Consider the following 15,876-nt stretch of genomic DNA (forward strand, 5'->3'; position numbering starts at 1 on the left):
TAGTGTGGCTAGAATTAAAGCTCAAGCAAAAGGGTATTAAAAGTTGGAAAAGTTTCAGATTATATAAGAAATAACACTTGATACGTAATTTGAACCAGGAAGGCACTGAAGGCTGAGACCTGGTTGTCAATAGGCAGAATTTATGATGTAATAGCATTAGAGAAGCACATAGGTAAGTGTTCTAAAATGAAAACAGGTGAATGATTGTTAGTTTTTGTAGATTTTTAAAAGTTAATTCACAGACTTCCTTTCTTGAAGTAACTATTTCCTGATGCAAGACCTAAACTATTTCTGCACAGCCTCAATATTGTTTAGCACAAATACAGGAAAATATGCTTCATCACCAAATTGTCTGGCACAGGGAAAGTAAATGATGTGTAGCCCCGAATTGTTTAGCACAGAAACAGAAATGTACGTTGGTCCGTTCTCAGCAATTAAGGTAATAAATGAAAATGAAAGCTAAATTAAGTCACAAGAATAAAACACTGGTGCCCTTGGCAAAAGCAATTTTATTAGATGGGTGGTTGGGGAAGTAAAATTGAAATGGATTGAAGAGTGTTCAGAGAATCAGAAATTAAGATAATGAGTGCCTACAACACTTTCAAGACATATGGTTATAAAAGAAAATAGAGCTGCATTGCTATGGCTTGAGTAGTTCAGGAAGTCAAGAAAAATTTTTATATATTTTATTGTTTTATATATATATTAGTTTGGGGAAAACTTAAGCAAGTTTTAATCTGATGGGAAGAGGTCATTTTGGACTTTTTAAATTATGTTTCTTACAACCTGAAGCTTTATGTTCTTGGGCCATGATAACAATAAAGATTACAATGTCTGATTATAATATCTGAGTGATTCTCAGATTGGAAAGAGACTGTATGGTTAATTTTAGTTGAAAATATAAAAATTACACAATAATAGAAATAATCCAATGTCAGAATTTTAGTTAGTACTTATAGGACCTAACCTATTTCCTAAGATTTTAAGCTTTCATTTGTTCAGCTAAGAAGGCTGAATATATGCTAGGAGAATTTCAAAAAAATGAAGCTCAGCTTAAAAACCATAAGTGTTCCGATTTGTTCTCAATCCGAGTCAAAGGTCAAGGACAGAAAGTCCTACTCAAGTTTGAGATCAGGAAATGATTTATGAGGAAATTTGCAAGCACTGTAACAGTGACTTTATACGGAGAAACGCATGTCAAACCAACATAACCATTTCTCTGACAGATTAATCAATCTTAAGGAAAGGTGGCTTGTTTTTAGATATACTATGGAGACACTCAAAGCATAAAAAAATTAAGAAAAAAAAAATCCAGGAATTAACAACAACTCTGAAAAAACAGATTGAAGCCCTGTTTCTAGCTCACTGTTATTTTAAGAGTTATTCTTTCAAATTATTTTAAAATTTTTCAGAAAAGTCTGTATTGTAGTCAGTATTTGTTAGGATGACTCGATTACATAAAAGAAGGTACCATCTTGACAGTAATTAGCTTGTAGACTTTGCTCATCCTGTCAAATTCTATGTCGTGTTCATTTTATGTCTATGGTCTCACCAAACTCTAAAACTGTATTATTCTATTTTTTCCTCAATTTGTTTTAATATTGCATCCATCACAAAATGGGTAACTTAAAAACAAAGTATATTAAATTATTCTCTTGATAACATTTCTCAGGTTATGAAATTCTTAGTGAGGTGTAAAATTTTCTGCCCCAAGTATGCTACTTTAATTGTAAGAAATTAACCTAAGGATCTGAATGGACCAATAAAATGGCAATAAATGCATATCTATCATCAACTGAATCTAAAAATAAAAATAAATGATCAAGCAATACAGAAACAGACTCATAGATACAAAGAAATTTTGGTGATTCCCAGATGGGAGTGGGATAGTGGGAATAAGTGATAAAGGTGATGGGATTTAGAAGTACAAATTAGTAGTTATAGTATAGTCATGGAGGTGTAAAGTGCAGCATAGGGAATATAGTCAATAATATTCTAATAACTAAATATGGTGTCAGATAGGTGGAATGATCATTTAGTAAGTTTTATACTGTATAATTACTGGGGCATACACCTGAAACTAATGTAATAGTGTATGTCAACTGCAATTCAAAAATAAAAATGATTAAAACAAAATAACTAGCCCTGGCTGGTTTACTCAGTGGTTAGAACATCAGCCTGTGGACCAATGACTCGGGGGTTTGATTTCGGTCAAGGGTAGTATCTCGATTGTGGTTCATCCTGCCCTGGTGGGGTCATTTGGGAGGCACCCAGTTGATGTGTCCCTCTCACATCAATGTTTCCTTCTTTCTCCTTTGCTCTCCCTCTCTCTCATTCTATCTGAGAATAAGTAGAAAAATAACTGTGGGTGAAGATTAAAATAATAATAATAATAATATTGATTAATTAAATAAAATGGTCCCTTTATCCCCAATCTCTTTTAAGTCAATCTGGAACCATTCTGCAAAGCAGTCTCCATTATCTTGACTTTTAGATCCTATTCATGCAATCTGGTACCAGACCAGAAACAGAATCTCAATGGGGCAGTTTTAATCTATTTGGCAACCAATAGCTCTGCTTTGATTCTCCTTAGTTCCCTGAGAGCCAATAGTGATATGTTCATTCTGAATTTTAAAATGCACTGTGGCCCAGCCAGTGTGGCTCAGTGGTTGATTGTCGACCCAGACACCAAGAGGTCAACAGTTCGATTCTCAGTTAGGGCACATGCCCAGGTTGTGGGCCCCATCCCCAGTGGAGGGCATGCAGGAGGCGGCCAACTAATGTTCTCTCTCATCAATGTTTCTGTCTCTCTCTTCCTCTCTCTCTAAAAGCAATAAAGGGAAAAAAATAATTTTAAATGTATCGTGCAGGTCATATTGTGACTTTTCTGTTCAGTGTGTTAATGTGCGGAAGAATTCTGCTGCTCTTTCTGCATATGCCTGAGCCAAAATTCCTAAAATAAATGCTGAGAAATGACCATACTCCAGGGTTGTAATTTACAAACTTGTGAAAAGCAAACATATGGTACAGAAAATTTTCTATTAGTTTTAAATATTTAAGGGAAAAGTTGTAAAGTATGATGAAAATAACCATATTGTGTAGACAAATATTATAGATAACAAAGAACACACATGATTTTAATGGATTTAAATTTGTAAACTTATCTGTAGTTTGTTTTTTTCCCCCCTTGCTATATTACACTGATGAAATCCTCCAGAAAACTGTTGAATAAAAGCAGTACTAATAGATTTTATTTTCAATCTCCAGGAAGGTTCCAATTAAATATAATGCTCGCTATATGAATGAATTAGGTGGCTTTATACAACTGAAATGTGTTCTTTAATTAAGTCCAACCTAGTTGTGATGCATTATCAACTATATCTTTGATGTTTTTTTTTAAGATGCATGTATCATTTTTAATGTACATTTCTGTATTTGGTTGTCAATATCTGGTTTAGGATTTTTGCAAATATATTTAGAGGAGAGAATGGCCATTAATTTTCCTGCCTTGTAGCTTTCTTTTTAGGTGTTGTATCAGTATTTATTTACCTCATTAAATGAGTTGAAGAATGTTTTCTTTTTCTGTTCTTTGGCATGTTCTAAGGAAGCTTTTTGTTGTTATTATTTTGTTTTGGTTTTGGTTTTACTATGATGTGTAGTTTTCTTTATCTTGGGGTTTGTAGTGAATCTTGAATCTGTATCTTGATGTCTTTAGTACATTTTTGAAAACTTTTTATCATTATTTCTTCAGATGACTTTTGCCTCATCATGCTTCTCCTCTGCTTTGACAACTATACTTATATGGATATTATAATTTTATACTGTTTTATTTTCAGAAGAAAATAGTTCTTTTATCTCAATTTTTCTATTTATTTTTTAGATCACTATGCTTTCTTTATTTGCAACCAATCTGCAAATTTAGTTCATTTACCAAAATCCCAAGTTAAATTATTATAGTTTAAAATTTATTTCCATTTTATTTTTTTATATAACATAATGTTCTATGAAAATCTCCAGCTTGTCATCTATATTAAAAGATATTAATGAGAGTATTATGCTAAGTAAAATAAGCCAAAGAAAGACAAGTATCACATGATCTCACTTATTTGTGGAATCTAATGAACACAATAAACTGATGAACAAAATAGATCCAGAGTCATGGAAGCATGGAACAGACTGTCCGAACTTCAGGGGAAAGTGGGGGAGGGGAGAGTGGAGAGGAGGGTGTCAGTGGGAGACAAAAAAAAGGGGAGAGCTGTAATACCTTCAACAATGAAGATACATTTTTAAAAGATATTAATAAAAGTTATTTTCACATAAAAATAATTTAAAAACAAAAACAATTGTTTTATGTTAAACAATTAATTATGATCCATCTATTCTGAGATATCTGTAGCATCTAGGAACCTGTTTCTACTGTCTGTTATTCTCCCTAGGTCCTATTTCTTCCTGCTATTCTTTTTCTTTAATGTCCAGTGTTATATACGTGGGGAAAAAAATCATACTGCTTGGATAAAGTAATCGTTTTCTAAAAAGGGTTTATTTTGACTGCTGACATTTACATGAGAAGATCACCTCTATACAATTAGAGAGACATTGATTCAAATCTAGGTTTCAGCCTCTCTATTATCTTATCTATTTCTTCAGAAGTACAGGTGACAGCCTATGTATTTATCAGAGTCTCTTGTTCTTGTTGGTCCTTAAATTCAGATGTTTATTTTTCAAGCTCTGTTGAACTCCTCAACCTTCGATAAGCCATTTTCTGCTTGTCTAGCATGGCTTAGGAATCAGCAAATACCTCTAGGGGAAAAGTGGTACACAATGACAGCCTTGCCTGATCTTTCTTCCTTTATGGTCCCTTATTTACTTTTCTGGTTGCCTTTGTAACCCATAAATCCAATATCAGTTATTTCCCCCAAACCCCAGATACTGTCAGATACTCTCACCCTATGCTGCTTATAATTAGTAAATACCTAGAGAGGGGTTAAAAAACAGTGTACAACATTGAGCTGTCTTCCATGAATTTGCCTTAATTATAGGATCTTAGCTCTTCATATCATAGTTTCTTTAGTAGCTATTATTAAATTGAAACAATTATTTTGATATTACATATAACTTTTTTTGGGTGTTTTTGGTGAGGGTTTAGTCAGCTACAAGTTACTGCATTGTAATTGGAAGCCGAATTCTCCATATTACTTTCTTGGAATAAGCTATTTCATTATTATTGCTATGGATCTACTTTATTTTCATTTTTAAATTGTTTTAAGGATTTGTCATCAGAACACTTGATTTGTTCTTCTGGGCATATCATACATCTAAGGATATTGAGAGCCTTCTCCTTGATATGGAGTATGGTATTTAAAGTATTCATCATGAAACAGTCTGTGATATTCATAGATGTAGTAGCCATACTTAAGTATCATGGACTTTTTGAAATCATGAAGTTTATTACTTATATTTTTGTATATATCTGATTAAAATATAAGTATTATGCTAATGTATTCTGTAACTTTGCATATTTTGGTTTAATCAGTTAGGTACAGCATATGAAACTCAACAATTTACAATTTACTGTCAATCTTTCACAAACCATGTTTCATAATTTCTCATAATAAAATTCACACACTTCTGTAAAGCAACAGTTACGACTATACTTTACAAGAATCATAATTTAGAATAGTATAATTAGATGATCTACTGCAATATCATATAGATTCAATTAATATTTTATGAGTAATTAATTATATAATAGGCATGTTTGTATTTTACTGTGTGACTTTTTCAGGTTCATTAATTTTATATTATTATATATACAGATAACCTATCTTTTAAATCATTTTAAGACAGAAGAACTGATAATTTACAATTCATTTACTGCTTCTTGGTGAAAATCATTTAACCCAAAATAAATTTTATTTTTAGATATTAATAATGAATATAAAGAGAGTTATTGATTTTCCTTGCAAATTTCTAAAACTCTGTATGTAGTTCTGGACAATTGGTGGGACTTTATAAACACCAACTTTTGTGTGTGTGGTTTGCAGACTGTCAGCAACTAGCCATTCACTGACGCCTCCAAGTGATCTGGACTCCAGCAGTTCTGAAGAATTCTATCAGGCTGTTCACCATGCTGAGCAAACCTTCAGAAAAATGGAAAGTTACTTGAAACAACAGCAACTCTGTGACGTTATCCTGATTGTTGGGAACCGAAAGATACCTGCACATAGGTAGAGTAATCTGTCTATTGGAAACATGTATTCATATTTTCAAAAGTGATCATCTGGTATGTAGATTGCAAAATATTATGATTAGAGAATGAAGAATTTATATTTCTAAGAAAGCTTGGGTATTTTTTTTTTACTTATTTAAGTGATCTTTTTAGAAATAAAGCAAATATAAACAGTTCAAAAATACAACTTCTTCCAATTACGGTTGATAAATACTCTGTTTTATATGATTCACAGTTGTAAACAGTGAGATTCAGTTTTGACTTAGGAGTATATTCCTAGGATATAAAATGAGATATGCTTTTCTGCTAAAATTGAAAGAAAGTCAGGTTACCTTGGGTACATATTATTCATTCCAACAGGGAAACTCAAAGTATTTCATATTAATAGTTTTATTTTATATTTATTAAATGTTATTTAACTTATTACATACTAATCGTGTTTTTAAGGCCTGATATATTTGAAAGCTAATACACTTTTAAACATTTCTTTTGTATTTATAATTGATAATTTTAAGTTTCACAAACTAGACATTTGTTTATTTTGTACCATATTGATTTGTTATCAGTTTACTTATTAAAATTCATTGAATTTAATGTTGGGTTTTTACTCAGTTTTTCTTATTTTAAGTGAAAAAATAATTTTAATTTAATATTGATACTTATTATTTTAAGTAATTAAATATATGAGCAAACAGCCTTAGATTACCTTAACATGTGTCATTTAATTCTACTAATACTAATAAATTAATATAAAAGTTTAATTATCTACATATTAAAAGATTTAATGGACTTCTCTTCCTAATAATTTTTAACTTAAATTGTATTATCTACATAATATGGATGCATATGAGTGTGGACTATTAAAGTGATTTCAGAAAAAATGATGCTCTATTTTGTCCATGGTAACAATATTAAAATGTGGACACTAAATTTGAACCAATACACTAAAAATGCATAGGAAGGAACATGTAGGGTTCAACCTGTGGGTTAACTGAGGGAATAAGTCTAATAATATACTATTCCTACTTATTTTTGAAATATTTTTATGATATTGCATTAAAAGATAGTCATAATTATTGTAACATTTAGGTTGTAATATGTGTGGCAAATATGCAGATTATCCTAGGCCACCACTTAAATAGTATTTACATAAAAATTCTGTTATAAAATATATTCTTAATTTGAATGTTGCTAAATTTACTTCATTTAACTGATAAATTAGTTAAATAATTATATATATATTTATTTAAGAAGATAAAGGGACTCAATTTGAAAGTATATTAAGTCATCAAATGTTCATTAACATTTTTAAGGAGAGAAGTGTTTAATATAATCCATATAATCTTATTTTGTAGCCTTTTATTGTTAGTAATATAATATTTCTCACTTGAAGCATTTTAACCAACATATTGAGCAATTCTCCCATATTAATTATATTCTACATTGGTTTCTCTATTACTTTTTTAAATCCAGGCTCTTATTATATTTTCTAAATAATTTGTTTAATTATGCAAGTTGTTTCTTAATTCAGGTTATTAAGAAGTAAAATTTCTTCTTGGTTTAGATTACTTTAAAACATCTTAGCAATGTATTACTTTTATACATATCATTCTCAACATTTAAATATTTTATTTTTTAACAGATATTAAATTAAATGTTTTTGTCAATCTCTTACATTTTCTTTAAATGTGATAAAAAATTTAGCCTAAGTCTATCTGTTAAATTAATTCAAATAAAGATTTATATTTACACCATGGTTTAAAATGTTAGGACTATCTGTTTTACAAGTAATTAATATATTTATGTTTCTATGTTAAACATGCATATATTAACAAATATGTGAAAAATATTTTGGGGGTACCTGAAAAAAAACAAGCACTTGTTTCAGTAATTGCAGGTACATTGCACTTCTTTATATATACTTTTGCACAATGAACTGATTGTAATTAATGCAAAATTAGCTCTTTTGTTTAAACCAATAATAATCTTAATGATAGTAATAAATGAATGGATTTTTAATTTATCTTTTTTAAATATGTTTTTTATTGATTTTTTAGCAAGAGAGGTAAGGAGAGATAGACACATCGGTGTGAGAGAAAAACATTCTTTGGTTGCCTCTTGCACTCCCCCTACCCAAGATCAAGCCCACAACCCGGGCATATGTCCTGACCTGGAATGGAACTGGGACCTCTCAGTCCATGGGACTATGCTCAATCCACTGACCCACCTGGCCAGGCCATAAATTGTATTTTAATTAGCACAACTGAGTATTGTCTTTGGGAAAAATATAACTGATGTTACAATCATTAGCACTGAAAAATTTTGGACCATTATAATAATTTTGAATAAAAAAGAAATAATTCGCATTAAGATAATAATTTGCTGCTCTTTTAAGAAAGACATTGCAAGTTAATGTCATAAGCACTTACTAAATAATCATCCATAAAGATCAGTCTACATAATTTCATATAAATGATCTCATCATTAAAACTTTCAAATATGTTTCTATTTAAGTTAATAGATTATGATCATTGAAGGGCTCTTCATAAAACACTTTGTGTGCTGGTTATATTATATATGTACATTTAGCATGATGTAGATCACAATTATCAATGTAGTTATGAAACACCATATCCATATAGATACATTAGGTTATTGTTAGGCATATTTTTAAGTAGGTTAGCTCTGAAAGGCTAATAATCATAAAATGACACATTAATATATTCTCAGAATAAAAAATAATCAAAATTTATCTGTGAAATTCTAAAATAAATATAAACTTCTCAAAAATGGCCCAGAATAATTAATCAGCAGCAAGTGAATAAAACATTTGAATGTGAATACTAAATATAGAGAATTTTTTTTTGATAAGTAGGCTGCCTGTAATCAGGGATGTCAGATGCTGAAAATTGGACTGTTAACAAAGCTTAATCCTGGAGAGTAGGGCTTGTAGGCAGTATAAGGGAGAGATTAACATGTTTTAAAAATGTATAAGCATACATTGTTTGAACTCTTTAGAATGAGCATGCAATAATTCCTGATCAAATAAAAACAAATGAAAAATGTGAGGACATAAAAGATCATGATCTACAGACCAAAACACTGAGCTTTACATTAAGCACCATGCTCTGTTTTCATTTTGTGTCCACATTTAATATTACACTTAACTATGTCAAGAACATATATATTATTTTAATGTTCTTTACTGAGCACTCATATCATGAAAATAATTGAGATCAAAAGTAGTAATTGAAATGATATATTTAGAAACACTTTAAACATTACATAGATTAAAAACATTACTTGATAAGTAAGTTAGATATTAATACTCAAGGGTAGGCAAGCAGTTCTGTTTCTCTGTACTGAGAGAAACCTTAGTTATAAACGTAATCTTTTTTGTTGTTGTTGTTCAGATAGCGAGGGGGGGAGAGAGAGAGAGAGAGAGAGAGAGAGAGAGAGAGAGAGAGAGAGAGAAACATCGACGTGAAAGGGACACATCGAGTGGCTGCCTCCCGCATGACCCAACCAGGGCCGGGGACAAACTGCAACCCAGGTACGTGCCCTTAGCGAGAACCGAACCCGGGTCTCTCTGGACCTTGGGTTGACTCTCTAACCGCTGCTGAGCCAAACCGGCCAGGGCTATAAACGTAATCTTTGATGATTGAGGAATAACGCACTTTTTCTATTTTATTAAATGCAACGTTTACCTAGCAATCTCAATTAACTTGATGGTTTATAAGAGCTCTGTACCAACTTCAGGAAAAAAAGGGGGGGGGGCTTCATTGGCCAAAGGCAATTCCCACAGCTCCAGGCAGCACCCACGCGTGGCCCCAGGCTCCCAGCACATCCAAGGGCTGGCATCCTCCCAGAACCCAGGGAGGCTCCTGTGGCCCCAGCTTCCCAGTAGGTCCCCTGAAACCTTGAAGGCAGGCAACCTCCTGCAGACCCAGTTTCCTGACTAGGCCCGACCAGATTAACTACCACAGACCCTGGCCTTTGACCCAGGCCAGCTCTTGGGTCCCCAGGCCCCTACAGACTGGACTGGTCCAGGTCCCACAGATGCAGGCTCTCGGCTTACCCCAGCGCCCTATCTTCTTCAGCAGAACAAACTTCAGGCTGGACTCCCAAGCTCTCAGGCTATTTCCTAAGAAATCGAAAACTAAAAAATGAAGATATTAAGACATTCATCATTTAATTAATAGGTGGTGAAAATTGAATTCAGACCCAGCAGTCTGGCAGCACAAGTAATGCATTAACAACTACAATACTCTGCCTGTCATAATTTACAAAGATAGCTCCGGAAAACGGTTCAGGTTCAGAAAATGCTGAAAAGATGAGCACTATAAAAACTAGTTTTATGTTCTCGGAAGCTGTTAGAGTTCATCTAGGCATGAAATGAGGAATATGTAAATACCAAGAAAGAGATAAACGGAGAAATATTTTGAAGAACAGTGTCATAAGGCAGATTTCCTGGGAGCAGACAAGGAGACCGGAACTCAGGTTTGCAAGGGTGTGTTTAAGGAGTGTTCTCAGCAGAAGGGAAAGAGGGACAGGGCAGAGGAAGGAGTGGACAAGGGATGTGGTCTCAAATGGAGCCTCGCTTTCCTTTAACAACCAAGAAGCTCTGTCGTGTGACTTGCTGCAGAGTTAGTCATACTCAAAGGTAAAGGGGCAGTATTTTACACACCTGGGTTCTGTTAATCACTACCATTGGGCCCCCCCTCAGGTGAGGAGTGGTGAGGAGGCGGGAGGTAAGAGGAGCAGGAACACATAACTCACAGCAGCTGCTCCTGCCCGGCCAGGTGTGATTCTTGAGAAAGGGTCGCTAGGAGCAGTGAGGTGCTAACAATGGAGAACCTGTGCCTCGCAGACCGGGTCTGGGCAGGGCAGACACAAGTCCAGGACAAAAAGAAAGATGGATTTTGTGTCTTATTTGGTATAAGTAATGAAGGAGGAGGAGGCATAAATAATAATTTTATAGTATCTACTTTGAAAATTCAATATACTACCCTGGCCGGTTTGGCTCAGCGGTTGGAGCATCGGCCTGCGGTCCAGAGAGACCCGGGTTCGGTTCCCGCTAAGGGCATGTACCTCGGTTGCAGTTTGTCCCCGGCCCTGGTTGGTCGTGCGGTTGGCGGCCACTCGATGTGTCCCTTTCATGTCGATGTTTCTCTCTCTCTCTCTCTCTCTTCCTCTCCCTCCCTCCCACTCTATCTGTACAAAAAATGGAAAAATGTCCTCGGGTGAGGATAAAAAAAAAAAAAAAAAGAAAATTCAATATACTGGTGGTACACCAACTAGAATCTGAGAAATAAAAAAGAAAGAAAACCTCACAGGGGAGACTTGGATCTAGTTTAGGGCATACTGACATGCTACTGGGCTACCTGATGAGAAGTTTCTATAGGATTCCCGACACAAGACTAGATTTAAAACTGCCATATCAGTGATAATTAAGGCCATGTTTGAGAATGATTCCAAAACAGTGAGTTTTCAGGCAAATATTTAGAAGCCTGATTCAAAACCGGGAGCAATGGAAGGGTCAGAGGACGAGTAGGAAGAGCAGTCAGTGACTCAGAGGTGAGCTGAGATAAGAAAGTTGGCAGAGCCTTAGCTCAAATGGAGATTTAAAGACCGAGTGGGAGGCCGACAACGTCAGACGCCACAATAAATCGGAGTGGACGTAAAAAGTTTAATAGATTTAGAAGGAAATACATTTGTGGTGACCTCAATAAGAGCTTTTCCAGAGTGGCTGCATTTATCCACTTATATGTGCATTTTTGGCTTCTGCTTTCTCTGCATTAATAGAAGCTACATATGCACATATAAAGATATTACTTCCTGTTATTCATTACATCCCTCTTCTAAAATCTAATGAAAATTTTATGTTCACTGAATCTAAATGCATTATAAAGTTTTCTGCACTTCCCTTACTGAGTTAGCAGTGGTTCATATGTTACAGTTTATGTAGAAGATTTTATGTAATTATTTAATACAGAATTCTCTAGGTCTCATAATATTTTTTTTATATGGATGTGGCCCTGTTGTAGATCAAGACTTTAGCCCTGGCAGGTTTGACTCAGTGGTTAGAGTGTCAGCCTGCAGTCCCAAGAGACCGGGGTTCGGTCCCGCTAAGGGCATGTGCCTTGGTTGCAGTTTGTCCCCGCCCTGGTTGGGTCATGCAGGTGGTGGCCACTCGATGTGTCCCTTTCATATCGATGTTTCTCTCTCTCTTCCTCTCATTCCCTTCCACTCTAGCTGAACAAAAAAATGAAAAAATGTCCTCGGGTGAGGATAAAATATATATGTATCTCATTTGACAACCAAAATAAATAAGTAAATTTTAAAAAAGGACTATAAGTGTAATTTTAAAATGGTTTATTTTATCTCAATATAGTTCTTATGTGCTAGGAAAGGTATAAATCCTTCTGGTTTATTACATTTCTCATACAATGTTATATTTAGTTCTTTTGATAAAACTGATTGACACTGATTTATCTGATTGATATATAGTAAATATTTGAAAATAACTGTGTCTTAATTATTTTGTTATTCTTTGAGAATATAAAGTGTCGACATGTTTAGTTACTAACTACTCAAATAAATGTCATGAACTGATAAATATGTTACCACCCTAGGCATTAATATTAATAGAATAGATAATATCAAAGATTCCATTAAGTACTTCTTAAATGCATAAAGTGTATTTTGAAAGAACATAAAGACTATCTCTCTTTGTGGAAGTGAACTTACACTATGCCCTTGACATATAAAAATAAAATTTATAGTAGATAAAATTACAAAATAAATAATTTTAAAAGATTTTTTCCTGATTGGAAAGCATACAGACTTTTAGATAATAATGCCTTATATTGACCTTTCTTTCTCTCCTTTTCCTTACAATGTTTTTAGAAAGAAAAGTACATCCAGAGTTTACGCTTAAGTTGTTTAGTTTACAGATGAAAGCATCACATTTAGTTCTTTTGACATATGACCATCATTTTTTTAGTGTTTTACTGCTTTCTGGAATAAAAGGTGTTTCAGGTTTGCCTTTTTTTCTGTTCTAGAACTCTTGTCTTTTCTTTATTAAAGGGGCCCTGAATGTACACTCACAGGTATACCTTATACATGTACACAAAAAATAAGTGTTTCTATCTTTTTTTTAATATTATGACATCATAAGGTTTTTGTTTCTTAGTCTTTTGCCTTTCTATATTTGTAATTATGTTTTCCATTAGTGAGTAATCTTTTCCTGATAATTCTCAAGAATGTACTAATTTCCTCTACACAGAAAGAATTTTCAGAATTTTAATTCAAATAACTGTAAAAAATAAACATCTTAAATATAGTGCACTTTTATTGCAGTTCTCTTTTTTTTTTTTTTTGGTCTAATCTGCACCCAAGATTATGGTTTTTTTAATTGATTTTGGAGAGAAAGTAAGGGAGAGAGAGAGCGGGAGAGAGAGAAGAATTGATTGGTTGTCGCCCATGCCCCCACTGGGGATCAAACCCAAAATCCAGGCATGTGCCCTGACTAGGAATTGAACCCATGAACCTTTGGTGCATGAGAGGACACTTTACATAACTGAGCTACACTGGCAAGGGCAAGTACTTTTTTTTTTTTTTAATTCTAACCCGACAATATTTTTCCGTTTTTCAATTGTCAGACAGAGTGGCAGAGAGAGACACATCGATGGGTTGCCTTCTGCATGACCCCAACCCGGGCCTGGGACTGAACTGCAACCGAGGTATGTGCACTTGACCGGAATCAAAACCACGACTCTTTGGTCCATGGGCTGATGCTCTAACTGCTGAGACAAACCGGCCAAGGCTGTTTAGAATTATAATATATTGTTAAGTGTTTTACTCAATGTTACTTAGATTTATATTTACACTTAGAATTTTAAAGCACATGAAAAATCATCATTCCCATTAAAATGACAATCACCAGAAAAAAATGAAATGTTTATACTGTTTTTTTATTTTATTTTATTTTTAAAAGCTATTAAAAAGCTGACAAAACAAAACAATAAAAGAGCCTGAAGTCTGGCTAGTGTGGCCCAGTGGATTGAGTGTTGACCCATGGACTGAGAGGTCCCAGTTCGACTACCAGTCAGGGCACATGCCTGGGCTGCAGGTTTGATCCCCAGTTGGGGGCGTGGAGGAGGCAGCCAATCCATGTTTCTATCTCACATCAATGTTTCTCCCTCTCTCTCCTTCCCTCTTTCTCTAAAAATCAACAACAACAAAAAAATAAAATAAAATAACTAGAGTGATGCTTTCTTCTTAGACTCATTTTATTTATTTATTTTTTGGTACAATGTCTATTATACAACTGGAATTTATGATACATGAGGCCAAGAAGGAGAATATAATCCATTGTCAAGAACAAATTCAGTCATGGAAATTAACTCAGAGATGATCCAGGTGTTACACTTATCAGCAAAAGGCTTTAAAACGACTATGAAAAATAACTTTAAATATCTGTAGGAAAAGATGAATGTACTGAAAAAGGAAATGAAAATATGAATAGATATTTAGGAAAATTCAAGTCACTAGAAATAATCTACCATGATACAGAATAAAAGAAAGTGAAGAGAAAAATGAACTGAGACTCAACAACCCGTGAGGTACTGTCAATTATTGACATACTTATGCAATTGAGTTTCCAGAAAGAGATACAGAGTGAATTGAGTGGGGAAAAAAAAAGAAATAGAAATTATTTGCAGATCATTTTCTGAATGTTAATGAAAATATCTATGCATTGCTCCAGAAAGCTCAGGAAATCCTAAGAAAAATAAATACCGAGTAACCACATATAGGATCATCAAGTTAAACTGCTAAAACACTCAGATAAAGAGAATACAATTTTAAATAATTAGAGAAAAAAAAAAAACATAGTAAATCAGGATAACAATTATATGAAGAAAAGCCGATTTTCTATTGGTAACAGTGGAGTCCAGAACATAATAGAATATTATTTTTCTATTTCCACCCCTCAAAAAAATAAATTATCTCTATCTAAAATCCTTTACCAAGTGAAAATAACTTTTATAAGATATTTTATAAGACATTTCTTTGGTCATTACCAGATTGAAATCTGCTTCTCCAGAAATTAATAAAGAGCCCCAGAAAAAAGAAAATAAGAGAAATTTTTCTTTCATAGGAAATATATATGTATATATATTTATATTATTCTTTTAAAATATTCTTGACTGAGTGGAGAGAGTAAGCAGAATTATAATATTGTAAGGTTCTTACCATATTCATAAAAAGTGTAATTGATTATATTTAATGATAGAACATTATTAACTAAAGATCAAAAGTGTAATCTCTAGACCAAGTCAGCAATATAGGGGTCAAATCTAGTATGCTTCTTGTTTTGTGTGGATCAGAAGGTAAAATTTATTTTGCATTTTTAGTTAAATAAAAAAGGAAAATATGTGACAGACTATATGCATACTCTCAATCCCTAAAATGTTTAATATCTGGCTTTTTTCAGAAAAACATCAGATTTTTACTCAAGAGAAATAAACACACATTCACACAAGAAAAAGATGTAGTGAAATTGTTAATGACTGAAAAAAAAGGCAATGCAAAAACTAAAGCAGAGAAAACATAATAAAAAGAAATATAAATTGGTAAAACTA

The 15,876-nt window shown here is 33.3% G+C and overlaps 1 protein-coding gene across 2 annotated transcripts in view; it reads left to right on the plus strand.

Annotated features, from left to right (window-relative positions):
* The window catches only part of KLHL1 (kelch like family member 1), a 370,204-nt gene that overhangs the window by 109,084 nt on the left and 245,244 nt on the right, over nt 1-15,876 (plus strand). The window contains exon 2 of one of the 2 annotated variants that reach the window (XM_036250226.1): nt 6,045-6,227. The exons of the other annotated variant lie outside the window; for it this stretch is intronic. Within the exon in view, the coding sequence (XP_036106119.1) occupies nt 6,045-6,227 (183 nt within the window). The remainder of the gene's footprint in view (nt 1-6,044; nt 6,228-15,876) is intronic. 2 annotated transcript variants of the gene reach the window in all.

Source organism: Molossus molossus, unplaced genomic scaffold, assembly GCF_014108415.1.
Source record: "Molossus molossus isolate mMolMol1 unplaced genomic scaffold, mMolMol1.p scaffold_m16_p_9, whole genome shotgun sequence".
Classification (NCBI taxonomy): Eukaryota; Metazoa; Chordata; class Mammalia; order Chiroptera; family Molossidae; genus Molossus; species Molossus molossus.